A 15,993-nucleotide genomic window follows, 5' to 3' on the forward strand; every position below is an offset into this window, starting at 1 on the left:
GCGTGGAGACCTCATAGCAGCCTTCCAGTATCTGAAGGGGGCCTCTAGGGATGCTGGGGAGGGACTCTTCATTAGAGACTGTAGTGATAGGACAAGGGGTAACGGATTAAAACTTAAGCAGGGGAAGTGTAGATTGGATATAAGAAGGAAATTCTTTCCTGTTAGGGTGGTGAGGCACTGGAATGGGTTGCCCAGGGAGCTTGTGAATGCTCCATCCGTGGCAGTGTTCAAGGCCAGGTTGGACGAGGCCTTGGGTGCTATGATTTAGCGTAAGGTGTCCCTTCCCATGGCAGGGGGGGTTGGAACTAGATGATCTTAAGGTCCTTTGCAACCCTAACGATTCTATGATTCTATGATTCTTTTGCCTCACTTGTGATAAAATAATGTTTTGCAATGACCTTTTTCTCTCACTGATTTTTTTTTTTTTTTTTTTTTTTCTGACAGTTGAAGTGGATCCTGATCTCGATAAAGAGTCACAGGAGTATCTGGAGGCACTGGAACAAGTGACAGAGGAACTGGAACAGTGTGTTAATCTGTGCAAGTCACATATCATGATAGTGACGTGTTTTGATATTGGAGTAACAGATGCACAAGATGGAGTAAGGGAAGTGGAGGTTTGAAGGGAGGCTTTGCAAGGGACTGAAGGAAGTGAAGCTGAATTGTCTGACACGAAGAAGAGAGAAAGTAGTTGGGAAGTGAAGGAGGAAAGGTGAAGACTTAAAAGCAACAATGAATGTTTTAAGAGAAAGAAACAGCTGTGGGGTAGGAATGTTCATAAATCATTTGGTGCCTCAATGTGACCTGAACTCTACAAAGATAAAAGTAGGAACAAGTATTGCTTCTACCAGAGGGGAGCGAAGAAATGTAGTACAAAACAAGATCTGTGATTCTGTGTTAACAAACAAACAAACATACAATGGAAGTGCCTTTAAAGTTAATTTGATTTTCATTTTTGTATTTGGTGCTAGAATTAAAGCCAGCAAACCTAAGCAGACCACAAAACGTATTCCTACAAAATATTTTATACTGTATAGTGTATTTATGACTATATGTAAAAAACAAACAACATTGTAGCAAAAGCAATAAGTAAATTATGTTTTCATACCTGAACTTGCCTTCTTGTTTCATAGAAAAGCTGTTTTATGTAGCAGAATTAAAACTGTATTATAATTGTTTTCTTGGTTAGGGTTCAAGATATTTTTATGAACATTTATCTATTGAAAAGGAGTATTATGGCATTTGGAGATGATTGTTTTACCTTCAGGTTTTGTATTATTACTTTTTCAGATCAAAGTAAATGTTCGTTTTCCATTTTATATATACATATAGAGATATATATTAACTGCTTACCTACTTTGGTTAGTAACCTCACTTCTTACAGACCTGGTCTTTTTGGAGTGTAAACTTAATGTGAGGAAGTCTACAAAGGGCACTGTGGTTTGTTTTGGTTTTCTTATTTCCTCTCTGACTGCAGGAATTGAGAATTCTCTTTATTACCAAAACCATAAAACAAAAAAAGGAACAAAACGTTTTTGTAAATGTTACGTTAGGTCCATATTTTTATATAGTTTTGACTATAAATATAGCATTTGCATTTTGAACTTTTAAGACAAATAGTATATCTTTTTACAGTTTTTCTAAGGAAGGCAAACCCTCAGGATCAAGTTTATACATGCTGCATGAGATTTGTGCTTTTTTGAAGGAGGCCACTTAAGTGTGGGAACTATTGAAAAACTGTTGCCAAACAAATACTTTTGAAAAGGTTTAATAGTGTATGTAATACCACATTTCATAATGAATCATATTTTCTAATCATCTTCCTTTTTATGGTTTTTTCAAATCCTGTGTACAAATATGTATTATAACAGCTTGCTTCAGTTTTTATCTGTGAATAAAAGATACATCTATTGTTATGATTGCTTCTTGCTGTGTATGTGATTTTAATGTTTGGAGGAGATAGAATGGCCTGTGGTATACTGTATTAAATGTCATCTCTTTGCCCAAGGGATATAACTGGGAATGGAGTTTTGACATTAGTCATCATAAACCAATTGGGAAAGAGACAAAACACCAAAGGGTAAAATAAATAGCAATGTTAATACTGAAGTTCTCTTAGCACTTCATAGTTCACAGAACAAAGATCTGTGGCTCACATACTTGTTTTCCCTGATGAGACAAAGAAATTAAAAAGAAAACTTTAGGAACTAAGATCAAGCCCTGGGCCCCATAGGTCTGTCAGGAAAAACGACTGTATTCTTTTCTGTCTGACACTGCTGCATTTGCTCTCTGGTTAGACAGTAGCTGTGCCTGGTCCTCATCTCCCAGTGATGAGCTGACTGGAGTAACTCCAGGAAGATTTAATAATGCAAAGCTGGTGCTTCTAATGACACCATCTAGAGTATTTTACAGCTATTTGGCCAAATGGCCTGTAATGTGTGAATATTTTCCCTCCCTCTTTCTCTCCTTATGTCACACTAAGTTCTTTAACCCCCATAAGAGGCCTGTGAGAGGGGGGCAAAATGCCTTCCTCCTCATTCTGCAGCTGGAGAAGTGGGAGAATGAGACTAAGGGTTCGATGTTCAAGTATCTTTGTGACTTCACATAGGTTACCTCTCTGTGCTTATCCCTGGAAAAGTGTGCACCATGTTTACTTACTGACATTTGCACTGCATTGGGTTCTCTGTGGGGCAATGTGGCCTCTAGAATTTCTAGAGGATCCCCTTGCTGATATCCCTGAATACCAGTAATATTTACTAAGTTGTAAATTCCTGCTATATTTACTTTCTGTATGTGTGCATAAAGTCACAGTTCTAAAGGTGGAATCAAAGCCATATAGTGATTCAATACATTGTGTTTTTTTTTCAGAGCTAGGATCAGATAAATAAGTACAGTCAAAATAAAAATGGCAACAGCATACTGAGGGAAAACCTCCTAGCAAGAGGGCCAAAGGAGAACACAGTCAGGGGGAGCTCTGTGCTGTGGTGTTAGGTTTTGCACTGGTGCCATTACACTGTCCTCTGGAGATGCACATCTTCACGGTGCTACTGCAAGGTGAGTTGACCTGTGGTGGGCTTTGAGCCCTTGTCGCAGCAGGGCTGGGCTCACAGTCTTTTCAAGGTGGTCTGTAGCCCTCTCTTGCATGTACACAGGAGTTTTTGTTTATTTGCCAGCCACTTCATCTTCTCCTCAAAGGTCTTTATTGCTTCTCCCTACTCTGGCAATATCATAATCTTCTGAAATAAAAATCAAGCTACTAATCATCCATCTCAATTTTTATAAACCTGACAATTTATTTAAATATCCTGCTATGCAATATTTGCTGATTAGGCCTGCATCCTTTGATACTTTCTCTGTAATTTGCAACTATGGTTATGTTTGCCACAAAATAGCAAAAAAAACATTTCAGGGCTGCTTAGTTCCATGTCAACATGGCAATAGCATGCATATTAAATGCATTTAGCCTCTGGCTTGGTGACACAAAACAACCCGGAGATGCAAAATAAGGTGAGGCACTGATGGATGAAATAACAAAGTTCCCTATGCAAATTCTGTTCCTTATTGGCAGTTGTGAATAGTAAATTAACTTTCAGATCTCAAGACCTCAGAGCCTTTAAAATTCCTTTATTTTTTTATAACTTTCACAGTTCCATCTGGTTAAAATTTATACAAATATATGCTTAGTTTATGATTCAGGCTTATTTTGCAAGAGGCCTAATTATAGAAGGTTACAAACGATAATTGAAAAATTAGGCTGGATACTTTATTTCATTAATTTTGTCTTGATATTTAACAATTTAAAATAGCTATTAAATTGCATACTTAAAGATATGATCTTATTGAGTTTGTTACAGTATCAAATAAAACCCTAGAAACCCACTGGTGTTGAACTGCCCCAGTTTCTTTTGGCAGGGTTAATTCACACTAGAATTTTTAACCCCTTCATTGAAGATCTTCCCATGAAATCTCTCACCTCTTCCTTGCTGGGGCAAACCCCTTCTAGGTCCCTTGATGGGCCACTTTACCAAGCCTAAAATAATATTTATTTCCCAACAACAGGAAAACATGTATTGACAGCTGCTTATTTTTTAAACGAATGCAACGGCAAATATATGTGGGACAGAAAGTCCATTTTCCTCAAACCCCACCTCTCACCAGGTTTCACTAACCAGGACACCAGATTGCATGTGATGGTCAGGGAGAGGAGAGGTCCCCACTGCCTCAATCACATGGTCAGGCATCTTTCCAGAAGAGATGAGGTAAGGACTGGAACAGAAATTGAGTGGGAAAGCAGAACTCTTATCTGGAGACCAGGGACTTGTGAATCAAAGAGAACCTTGTATTCTGGACATGGCCTCCAAGCTTACTTTTGCATTTTCCCATCCAATGGTCATGGTACAATATATAAAACTACTCCTGGGAGACAGGATTTCAATGCACTTGTCAGAATTTGCAAATTGAGTGGACAAGCTGGAAGAGTCAGTAGCCACTCCCATAACCTGTGCTGTGGCTAACCATGTACTGAACAGTGTACATCTATGTGGACATTGAACCTTGTTAGAAGTGTGTGGAAATGCAGTTATTACAAATATAGATTCCCTATGAAGAAATCAGGTGGTGCAGGCAGCAAGTCATTTAATGTATGTGTAAAACCTTTTTCCTTATAGTGCTTCTGGTCTAACTGGTTCCAGCTAAGGTATTTCTAGGACACAAACCACAATATCGAAATATCAGCACTAACAGAGACTGCAATAGAAATATGAGATTATTTGTTCTTTTCTCAGTATACAGAAAGTGTTTCATTTGTTTCTATTTCAAGGTACCTACGTATTCCGTTTCCAGTTATAAATCCACCTTTTCCAGTAACTTGCATTTTATTTTTAAAGTTATGTGTGGAACATAACTCCTCAGGCAGCTGTTGTATAGTGTGGCTATAAGCAGGGTTTTAGGCAAAAATGTTAGCTGTAAGACGACTTCTGTATCATATGTCCAAGCTGGTAGAAGTGGACACAAATAAAAATGGCGCAGTATTTGGGTGCTAATTTACTAGAGCACTTAGGCACCTGTTTAAGCAAGCAAGTAAATCTGTTTTGTATCCAGCAAAATACTTGAATTTTAGCTTATATCTCACTGACTTGGCTTTTTTTGCTTCAGGGTTTTTGATGGTGTAAATTGCCTCAGCAGTGGTTCACAGGAGCTATGCTTTCACCAAGTAAAGATCCTGCTGAAAATATTTTACTTATCAGTGGTATTTGGGAGAACGGAAATAATAGTTCTGTCAATGTTCAATGATACCACAAGTGCAAATTAGCAGAAACTGCCTCCTAGGCTGCTCCTGTATGTAGCATCTCATGGCTTCATGCAGAATTTGGCTTGCAGAAATCTGTGGAATACATAGAATAAGACTTAACTCTTGGCAATGCAGATTTTCAGAGAGATTTACTATCAGACTTGCAGGTAAACTGCCTGATATTGGGTGTGTTTGGCATGACAGAAGCCTTACAACAGCTTACATAGGACACCACTTCATTCATTATTTCCCTTCCCACGATTCTCCCTATAGGCCAGAGGGGGCAGCAGGACCATGGTGGCAAAAGGAAGGGAATCTTTCAGAGCAGCGCACACAGGGACTCCAGGTGATGCACACTTGCCTAGTAGTCTGGTTTTACCTTTTTTATGTGTCTTTTGCCTCTGTCTGTTGCATTCAGCTTATGACAGGTCATTCCTGGATATATTCCTGTGGCTCCTGGATGAGAGGGAATAGCAGCTGTCACTTGGCTACATCTCACTGGGGGATGGAGAGTAAAGAGATACTCTTACACCAGATACAAATAACATTTCTGCCTTCTCCCCACTGCACAAGCACTTATTCAGTAGCATAATTAACTTGCTTTATTTTTATATTAATATATTCTACAGAGATTAGGACCTTATTCGTACCTTGGTGGTAAGGAGGTTTCACTGAGACAGCTGCTGTTTGGTTGTCTCCCAAGCGAACAGCCCAAGTCCTGGCTTGAGACAGTGCAGCTCCATTCTGCAAAGGTTTTGGTTCATTGGTTCATGCCTCGCTCCTGGAAGTGTTCAAGAACAGGTTGGACAGGGCTTTGAGCAACCTGGTCTAGTGGAAGGTGTCCCTGCCCATGGCAGGGGGGTTGGAACTGGATTATCTGTAAGGTCCCTTCCAATCCCAACCATGCCATCATTCATTTATTTATTTAATGTAAACATTTCTGTAGGAGATTCTCATCAGCCTGGCAAAGGAAGGCAGCAGTGCATACTGCTTCCTGGTCTCCCTGGGGTGTCTGAAAGAGCTTGTCCTAGCTTTTGAAAGACTTGGTTTTGGCACTTTGCTATTGACTTCAGTAGGAGAACAGGGTTATTAGTTAAACTCTTGGCATCGCTGGTATTACAGCAGTATTATGTGGCCAGGAAGAGCAAAGCCTTCAGTTCCCTGGGTAGTGAAAAAGCTGGGTGAACCTGCTTTTTGCCTCCTTGTTATCTGGCTCTCCTGCCTGAGGTCGGTGGATTGCCTTAGATTCTGTCCTTCAGAGGGTCAGGGACCTAATCAGGGCTGTGACACAGCTCACGTGACTATCTAAAGGATATTTTAATTGATCTGACCTTGTATGGGAAATACCTTTGGCGCTCTAATGCGCTGCTCTCTGGGAGGCAGGCACAGTGCTCCAGGGCACAGGCAGTCGAAAAACAAGCAGACGTTTTAGAATTTGGCCTTTGACTGGAAAAACTGACTTTTAAATATTGGCTCACTGAGACCTTTCCCTGCATCTGTAAAAATGACCCTCCATTTGTTAGCACCTGGCACAGATACACTTACAAATACTGCTTGTTTTGAAGGGTGCCACTCAGTTTGTTGTACATTACCATTTAAATGACTTACATTTGTACCTAAAGGCTTCAGTCTCATGGGGCTAAGTGCTGTACAAACACAGTTTTTTAGTCTAAACAGGGTATGAGGGGGAAGGACAGTGGTCTACTGTGTTTCCCTCCAAACTGAGCATGTAACAGTTCTTAAAAATATGTCTCTCACAATGTTCTTTGTTGAGTATGGAGCAAAACCTTCAGCCATGGCAGCTGAAACACTGTAGGCAGGCTCGGATCGGATGAGATGCCGTTTTCAAACTGCTCAGTTTTCAAGGTGAAGACATGTTATTTGCTTGTGTGACAGGAAACGAGGGAAAGCAACGCTTTCCCGTCAGCTTTTGGGGAGAGAAACAGGAGGAAAGTATAATAGTGTATACAAATACACACATAATGGAAGAAAATACCAGTGCCCAGACTATGCATTTCTTTGCAAAAGCTGTGTGTTCTGAGCAGGAGCAAAGTGGTGAAGACTGAGGGCAGCCATGTGCTGTTTTGCTGTTTTCTCCTTCTCCCAGTGCTCAGTGTTCTGTAGGGCATCGTATATTCTTCTTGCTGTTGCCTCTTTGGATGCTTCACTTGATCTCTGATTTGCTCTTTGATATCTAAAGTATCTCCACCTTTTCTTCCAGCCCTTCTTTACTAATATTCCAGTCATAAATGCCGTTTGCCATTAGGTATTTTGCAATGGGATCTGGCCTCTGTCAGGAGAGGATACAGCATAAGAAGAGAAGGGTTGGTAAAGGAAAGTTGCCTGGTATTAAAACTGGGAATGGAGTTTATGTCTAGGGCTCAAACACTCAGCTGTGTTCAGGCCACTGAATTTATGTTTAGAATTGGACCAGCAGTATCAATATGCTCATAAGAGACATTTATTAGTCATCTTCACATATACTAGATCAGAATTTCTTCTGCTTGAAGTTCACTGAGCTATGCCTGTATTTGAAATGCATTTAACTGGTCAGTTTTGTGTCAAACTTCCACTACGCTGTTGGGTGTAGACATTAAGCTACCATAATTACTAAATCCAAGTTCAAAAGTGGAACTTCAAACTGCTAGGATTTTTTAAGATTTTCTTTTTAGGCAACAACTGAAATGATGTACATGAGCCACATATCCATACTCTGAAGAGCTCCAGCAAGATAGCTACCATTTGAATGGGATTTCTTTATAAAATATCCAGAACGCTGCTGTGAAAAGTACTGAATGTGTAAACCATCTGTTTCCCTTGGTTTACATGTTCAGATGTTGCCTTATTAATCTACTGTTTATGTTGCCTTATTAACTTACTGTTTGGAAAAAAAACAAAGTGGATCAGCAAGCTGAAGTCTGGGATATTCTTGGGGTACCTTAGAACTCCTTTCAGAAATCCAGTGACTTTGGAAAAGTTCTCCAGTCTGGAAGAGAACTTACTAGATGTGGTTGTCCCTGATAGACAGCTGACCCAACACAAATGAAGCTCTGAAATAGCATCAAAGCATTAAACTTCAACACATCTCACTTACTTTTTCTTTAAAATCAGAAACAAGGAAAACTATTCTGATTAACTCAGGAAGAATTTCTAGATGTACTGAAAACAAACTGACTGGCTTGTCATAGGAACTAAATACCTCTTTTCAGGTATGTAAATCCTAAGTGCAGGTTTGAAAGCTTCATAAAATTTACCTCTCTGTGGTGCTCATAGTATGGATGCAATATTTGAGTCATTGATGCTAGAAGATCAGTTAATATAATACATAGGTCTGTACACGTTGGGAGTACATCCAGGAATTGCAGCTCTGTATGCATCAGGCATGCAGTTGTGCAGTCCTTGCTCTCCAAGGCCTTTCCCCATTAGTAGTGTTAATAATCAGGCTGGAAACGAGCACAGCAGTCTGACAGCACCAGATGCAAACTAACTGGGAACCTTTGGAAATGCTAGTGCCCTCCCTTCCCTTCTCTGCCACTTGCATGTACACAGCTAGTTAATAATCTTTCAGCTCATGGTAAGTGGGAAGATGTAGGGCTGCTCCCTGCACCTTAGGACCCATGCGAGTTGTTGCATGCATTTCAAGTGGCTTCCACTGTGCTGCTATTTACACAGAGCTCCAGATACTTTGCAAGGGGTGATTTAACTGTAATCTCCCACAGCAAGAAACTGCACAGGCAGTAGTTCTGCTATTTGTATATAAGTTTAAAATGTGGCAGTACTTCAACAAAGCCAGCTTGGCTTTGTGTTTACAAATGTGTTGCATCAGCCTTGCCTTTGTTGTGCTATCATCTTATTAGAGTGAATGACTGATGTGTTTTGCCAGCCTGCAGTGCATTGGCACGTACTCTTCTAGGGGACCTGTTGCTGCTTTTCATTTCTGGAGTGCCCATGTGTAGGCTGGGGAGAGAGCCAGTGCATGACTGAGCAGCTCCACTGGTTGAGGGAAGTATGTGGGGCAACCAGACTATAATTCAAGTTCTCTTGCTAGTTCCCAGTCTTTGAAAAGTCCCAGGTCTAGTTTTAGCAATGTCATAGATGTCAGTGCCAGTGGGGCAGGGCCCTGTGGACTACCAGGAAATTTTAGTCCTTATTGCACCTACATAATATCAAGGTGGGAGTTTGTTAGCATTTGCATGCATCAGATGATTATCACTCCCATTGCCCAGAGGGATGTGAGAATGATGAAGAGATAACAAATTCCACTGTGTGTTTGGAACAAGGAGTGGAAAAGCTGCAGTCTTTTTTTTTCAGCTCTTCTGCATATAGATAAAGGAGCAGTAACCATGTGGAAGTACTCAGCTTTGTACTGTAGCCAGCTTCAGTGACGATTTGACAGTCCTGGCAGCGTGATGGTGACTCACCACACCTAATAATCCAACAAGAGCTGGAGACTTGCTCTGTGTAAAGTTGAATTGCTCTTTTAATTTGCTTTATGTTGACTTTTGTCTTTTCTAAGATGTGTGATGAACCAAGGACAATGGTAAGATGTTTTGTACCTTAGCAAACTTTTTTTTTCTCCTGATTTTGTCCAAACTTGAACTTGTCCAGAGGCCTTTGAAGACAAACACAGTGTGCTTTTTATATTGGGCGTTTCAGACATGTTCTGACTGCATCATAAAATGGCAATAGGAAAACTGCAGAACAACTACAGCAGAAGATAAGCTGTGGCTATTAGTAACTATCTCTGAGTTTATTGCTCTCCCTTAGACTGGTACCATTTCCTCCCCCCCCCCCGTACTAGACTATATTAATGTAAGAGAGCTTTGCTCCATGGCTTGCATTTCAGGCTGTGCATGATATCTGACAGGAGAGGCAGAGAAGTGCAGTTTCTTACAGACCTTTGAACGCTTCCTCTCCATCCCCTCCCGCTGAAGTTGAACTCCTGACACGTTCCCAGTGACGATTACTGCAGACAAAAGGCAGCATATGATGCAGCTTGTGCAGATCAATTTGCATGCCGGCTGTCTGGCCAGTTGCTGCCTGACTTTGTGTCCACTCTTCCCTCAGTGGAGGAGTTAATTTCCTCCTCTATCTCACTGCCAGTTTTCATGAAACCCTGTGGGAATTTGATTATCACTGAGATTTCCTCCCTTGGTCAGATTTGTTTGATGTTGGCTAATCCTTCTCCCAGTTACTGGGGAAAAGGGGTAGAGTGGTGAGATGTACAGTGCTATTGAGTAAAAATGGCTCAGCATAGATAGAGTCCCTATCTACAGTATGAATCGAAATAACTTGCTTTCAAAGCTGGGCGTGGTATTAAACCAAAAAAATACACAATGAAGCACCACACTCCTGAATGATTCAGTGACTTCCAGTTCTAAACCTGAGGTCATCTCCTGTAATGAGATACATCTGAAATAAGGTTTTGCTTCTCTCAGTAAATAACTTCCCCTGCTTCCAGGAATAAGTAGTTGAGAAGGGAGGATTTAGGTTCAGCTGGTCGATCTGTGAAGCTGAAAATAACTCTATCCTGGAATTTGCTTACAAGGATTTCTTACAGCTCCAGGTTCTCCTTACATATTACATCACTGCAGCTTTACCTGGGAGTACGCTCAGGTGAATTTAGTTTGTTTGAACTTACATCAGTATTGATGAAAAGAGGATTTAGTCCTTAGGCCTTCATTCAGGAAAACACCTGCGTTTACAGAGGATGCTTGCACACTGGCTTAGCTCACTGCCAGGCTTCAGAAAGCACTTTTCTAATTTACAGGCTTCATGTGTATTATTGAATGGTAACGAATTAACTGGAGGTGAAAACAATTCTAGTACATTTCTTCAGCTGCTGGCAATACATGTAACTCCATTGTCTTTAATAATGAGTGCTAATTTTATACCTGTTAAGGACTTGATAAAGAGCAGTGTTGGCAGCGCTGTGCCTTCTGGGGTAGATAATGAGCCATTTTGTATCTCTGAGTCTTGGCTTTCTCACTTGCTTGTGTTGGCTGGAGTATTATAAGGGCAAGATGTTGATTTTATTTGCTGCTGAGCCTTCTATATTACTACTCTGCCTCTCCAATGCTTCTAATAGCCATGCGAGTGACTCTTTTTAGAACATGCAAGCACTGAATTTTGACTTGCACCCCTGTGTAAATAGTTTGAATGACTTTCTTGGCCAGTGTTATTAAACCTAATATGAAGAGAACATTTGAAATAGTCTTGGCTTCTGCATACCTTTATCTCTAGAAGTAAGGGCAGTCATGCCGTAGCTTTTGAGTTCTACAGAGAACTGAAATCACTAATGGTATGGGCCATCTGCTGTGGGGGGAGGACTAAAAAATGGCAGGTATTGTCTTAAGTGTGTGTAATCTAATTTTTTTTTTTGTGAATACAGCCTTTACTCACCAGTCTTGCAAAGTGAGGCATCTGTTTCTGAATTTAAGAAGCTGAGACTAATCAGACTAATTCAAGTCTTTCTGCAATGTGCCTAATCGATCAACCTAATATCTTTGCAAAAAAAAAAATGTTCATGTTACTCTTTATACTCTTTACATTAAGAAGGTGATGAGTCTTTAAATCATTTTACATGGTAAGCTTGCAAGTTGATGTAGAAATTTGTTTACAAAACACACCTGTTCTCATTTGTTGTGACTTCAAAGACTGTGCTGTGCTTAAAGGGAGAAGAAAGTGCTGATGTGTGTATTGCCTAACAGAGTTCTCTTTACTGTAATAGTAGTGCAAAAAGTTGTTAACTTTGATATACAACTTAGCCTGAAGCCTGAAATACAACATAGCCTAAAGCCAAAGTAAATTGTCAGTCTGAAATGAAGCATTTCATCTGAGAAGAGGTTTTCAGTTAAGCCTTTTCTCATGTCCTTACGGCATGCCAAAATACTTTTGTGTTCAGTGCTGAGCACCCTGCCGTGAACAGAAATCATTAGTACTCAGTATATTTTGCAAATATTAAAGCAAGCTATTAATAGAAGAGTGATATTGAGGGTAAACTGGGGAAGAGCAAAGGCTCAATGAGGCTAGTAGGTAGTAGACTTGCTCCTTTTTCATCACTCTGGCTGTTGGAAAACATCCTTGACCTACTGGTGTAATACTGCTTGGACCTGCCCAAACACCTTAAAATGTTATTTGCAGGACAATAATGTGCTTCTGAGAAAAGGATACTCATCAATGTAAAACTAGCAAATCTGAATTCTGATAAACTTGCCTCAGGTAGGAATTCACTGATATTTTAACAATTGGATATAGTCACATTCCTGGGGAAAGCTGATATGGACTAAATGATCATTTCATTATACACACAGGCACACATTCAGGCAGAAGACTGTAGCAGCAACAAAATTGCATTGCTTTGCTTTGCAGACTTGTTAAAATAAGGTGTTTTATTTGCTGGTGTTGAGTTAGAACAAGCCTTCCTCATGGCTTTAGATAAACCCTGACATTTCACATAGGCTTCAAACCTGGGCAGATAATTAACCTTTGCGTGAAGTTACCCTTGACTTCAGTCTAGCATGTAGCAAAAGTTATTTGTATACCTAGGTCTTTATCTTAATTATCTTTTGCCTCTTACATTTGGGAACAGTATAACGTGCCAAGGGCAAAACCCCCTCTGTATTTCTATTCAGCAAGTGCCTATGGGGCCAAACCTTTTTGTTAAAAGGTATAGAGAATAGCCCTTCTTCTACTGTTCCTGTGGTGATAACCTAAGAAGAGAGGAAACTATAGCACTGAATGTAGTAATGGAATAATGCCTATTGGATATTTTCCACTACAGTTGTATGAAACAAGGGAATTGGCAAGAGTAAGCCAGTGAGAGTTAACTTAGAAGAATCTGGTATTACACAAAGCCAAGAACACATGGTAACTTCCAACTCACTTTATTTCAGTTAGTTAATAGTTTGCAGAGTGTTTGTGTGTGTAGTGCTGATCAGTACTTAGATGTCATTTTCCTAAACCTTTTACCATGTCAATAAACCAACATCCACCAAATAACATTTAAGCACAAATAATCATTGTGACTTAATCTGTCACAAACATTTGTTACAAATGTCCTCATCTTTTTCCCTCTTATCTTCTACAAAGACAGTGCTGTAAGGATTATAGGGCATTTTTGGGACGTTTCTCAACTCCCAGAAGACATTGTACCATAAATAATTTTGCTAAATGGTGTTACCTGAATGCTTCTTTTGTACATTTTTTCCTCTGTTTTATGTAACCGGGATAGCACTTTGTTATCATCACTGTAGTGGGTGGAATGAGATATTTTGGTATTGCAGATGTTGCCACAGTGTGACATTAATTTAATCACTTAAAAAGATTTAACACTGGGACAGTCTGGGACATAGCCACGGTGTTTTCATATGGTTTGCTGCTGTTCTGCTATTGATGATGTTGCAAGTGTATTGTAATGTAATCATGGGGGAAATCGTTACTGTCATATATCTGCTCTATCAGCAAGTAGTGATCCAGTTCAGTTTAATACCTGTATTGATGATCTGGATGATGGAATCAAGTGCACCCTCAGAAAGTTTGCAGATGACACCAATTTGGGTGGAAGTGTTGATGTGCTGTTGGAAGGCTCTACAGAGAGAACTGGACGGGCTGCATAGATGGGCTGTGGCCAGTTGTATGTGGCTCAACAAGGCAACGTGCCGGGTCCTGCGTATAGGTCTCAACAAGCCCGTGCAACACTACTGGTTTGGGGATGAGTGGCTGGAAAACTGATTGGTGGAAGAGGACCTGACTTATATAAGAAATAATGTGGACAGCAAGAACAGGGAAGTGACTGTTCTGCTGTACCTGGCACTTGTGAGGCTGCATCTCAAATCCTGTGTAAAGTTCCTGGCCCCTCACAACAAGAGAGACATTGATGTGCGAGAGTGAGTCCAGAAAAGGGCAATGAAGCTGGTGAAGGGTCTGGAGAATAAGTCTTATAAGAAATGGCTAAGGAAACTGAAGTTGTTTAGCCTGGAGAAAAGGAGGCTCAGGGGGTGCTTATTACTCTCTACACTTACCTGAAAGAGGGGTGTTGTGGGGTTGATGTCGGTCTCTTTTCCCAAGTAACAAGCAATAGAACAAGACAAAATGGCCTCAAGTTTTGCCAGGAAAGGTTTAGGTTGGATTTTCGGAAAAATTTCTTTACCAAAATGGCTGTCAAGCATTGGAACAGGCTGCCCAGGGAAGTGGTAGAGTCACCATCCCTGGAGATATTTAAAGGACATGTAGATGTGGTACTTAGGGACATGGTTTAGTGGTAGACTTGACAGTATTAGGTTAATGGTTGGACTTGATGATCTTAAAGGTCCTTTCTAACCTACAGTATTTTATCATCTACTGGAATTTGTTAAATGTTTGTAGTTTTCTGTTATCAGAGCTAAAACAGTAGAAAGATGCTTGGGCTATATGTGTGGGGCTATTTGGTGAATTTAAGCAGGGGGCTAATTATGTGCTGAGAGGCTCAGAAGGGCTTTTATGAAAAACACAGGGCCTCGCACCTGGTTACTTGTTGGCTTTCTTTTGCATATGCAGTCGCAGAAAGGTAAGTAAGCTATTGTTAAGATGAAGGAAAGAGAAGGAGCATTTGGGGGGACAAAGTGAGAAAGACAGACTTGTATTTTGTAGTAAAGTAATTGCTACTGTTTATTCCTCTGGTGCTTTGGTGGCAGAACTTGGTGTATGCCTTCTGTAACTGGGCAGGACTATATCAGAGATATTCCTGACAAGTAGTGGGCTTGCACTGATAGCAACTAATGAGAGCACTATCTGTCTTGTTATTGGTTGCAGCCTCTACCATGATCAATTTTTTACTGGAGTGTGGGTTTGAACAGGAATTTTAAATATGTAGGAAGACCCTTTTCACCCTCGAGCAGTCTGATACTGCCATCCTTCCTGCGGAGGCAAAATCATTGTATCCTCATCAGCTCCACAGTCTGCAAGAGGTAAGAAGCTTTTTTCACTCTGAATAAACTGATGTGTGTTTTCAAAGTCATCTCTAACTAAATTTGCCATTTCCTATATCTGTCTTCTGGTGTGCAGCCACTTGCTGCAAAGTAACAGCTTTTGTGACACGGGGAGTATGAGACATGTCTAGTAACAGCGTGTTATATAGTCCTTATCCTACTTGAATACTTATTTAATAACCTCTCAAGGTCCAGGTGTGACCTCTGACCCAGAGCTGCCAAGGCTGGAATAATCTTGGTGTTTGAAAATAGAAGCAGCTTCATACTTTCTTGCCCTGTTGGAATTTTTGCAGTCTCCCTTAAAGTGATTTAAGGTTGCTACATGTGTCTAGAAGAGGTGAGCTTAAAATTTAAAGTAAAACTAAGCTTTTATTTTGGTAAAACATAAAGCCTTTAGTAAAAAACTGGGCTTGCATGGTTGATTCAGCCTTTTTCATCTGCAAACACCTGAAACAATCTAAGTTAACAAAAATATTGTGTTTACTCTGTATCCTCTATTGTGGGGGGATGTGGTCTACTTAAGGGTTTTTCTTTCTCTGCTCCATACTCTAAGTTCAGGTCTTCTAACCAAATCAGGCATAGCATATTTGAAAGTAGCATTTCAAACCCTGATCTACTAAATTCCTTTTTGAGGAAGCCCTAATCTGGGTATTGCTTCTAAATCTAGTACTCTCTGTAAGACCTAAGGTTCATGAGGTTTTTCTTGTATATACTTTTGCTCACATGTTATAAATTTAA

General features: G+C 40.2%; 1 protein-coding gene and 1 long non-coding RNA gene across 3 annotated transcripts in view; both read left to right on the forward strand.

Moving 5' to 3' along the window:
* KIF26A (kinesin family member 26A) overlaps positions 1 to 1,913 on the forward strand; it is a 108,549-nt gene extending 106,636 nt beyond the window's left edge. For both annotated transcript variants that reach the window (XM_062628078.1, XM_062628079.1), the window contains one exon: positions 445 to 1,913. In XM_062628078.1, the coding sequence (XP_062484062.1) occupies positions 445 to 620 (176 nt within the window). In that variant the 3' untranslated portion in view covers positions 621 to 1,913. The remainder of the gene's footprint in view (positions 1 to 444) is intronic.
* Positions 1,914 to 11,241: 9,328 nt separating this feature from the next.
* Positions 11,242 to 15,520, forward strand: LOC134168412 (uncharacterized). The gene is made up of 3 exons (XR_009966536.1): positions 11,242 to 11,433; positions 15,080 to 15,234; positions 15,445 to 15,520. It is a non-coding gene; the product is annotated as an uncharacterized LOC134168412 (long non-coding RNA).
* The last annotated feature ends 473 nt before the right edge of the window (positions 15,521 to 15,993 follow it).

This window comes from Pezoporus occidentalis, unplaced genomic scaffold (genome assembly GCF_034315485.1).
Source record: "Pezoporus occidentalis ecotype Australia unplaced genomic scaffold, CSIRO_AGI_Poc_V1 ctg31, whole genome shotgun sequence".
NCBI lineage: Eukaryota > Metazoa > Chordata > Aves > Psittaciformes > Psittacidae > Pezoporus > Pezoporus occidentalis.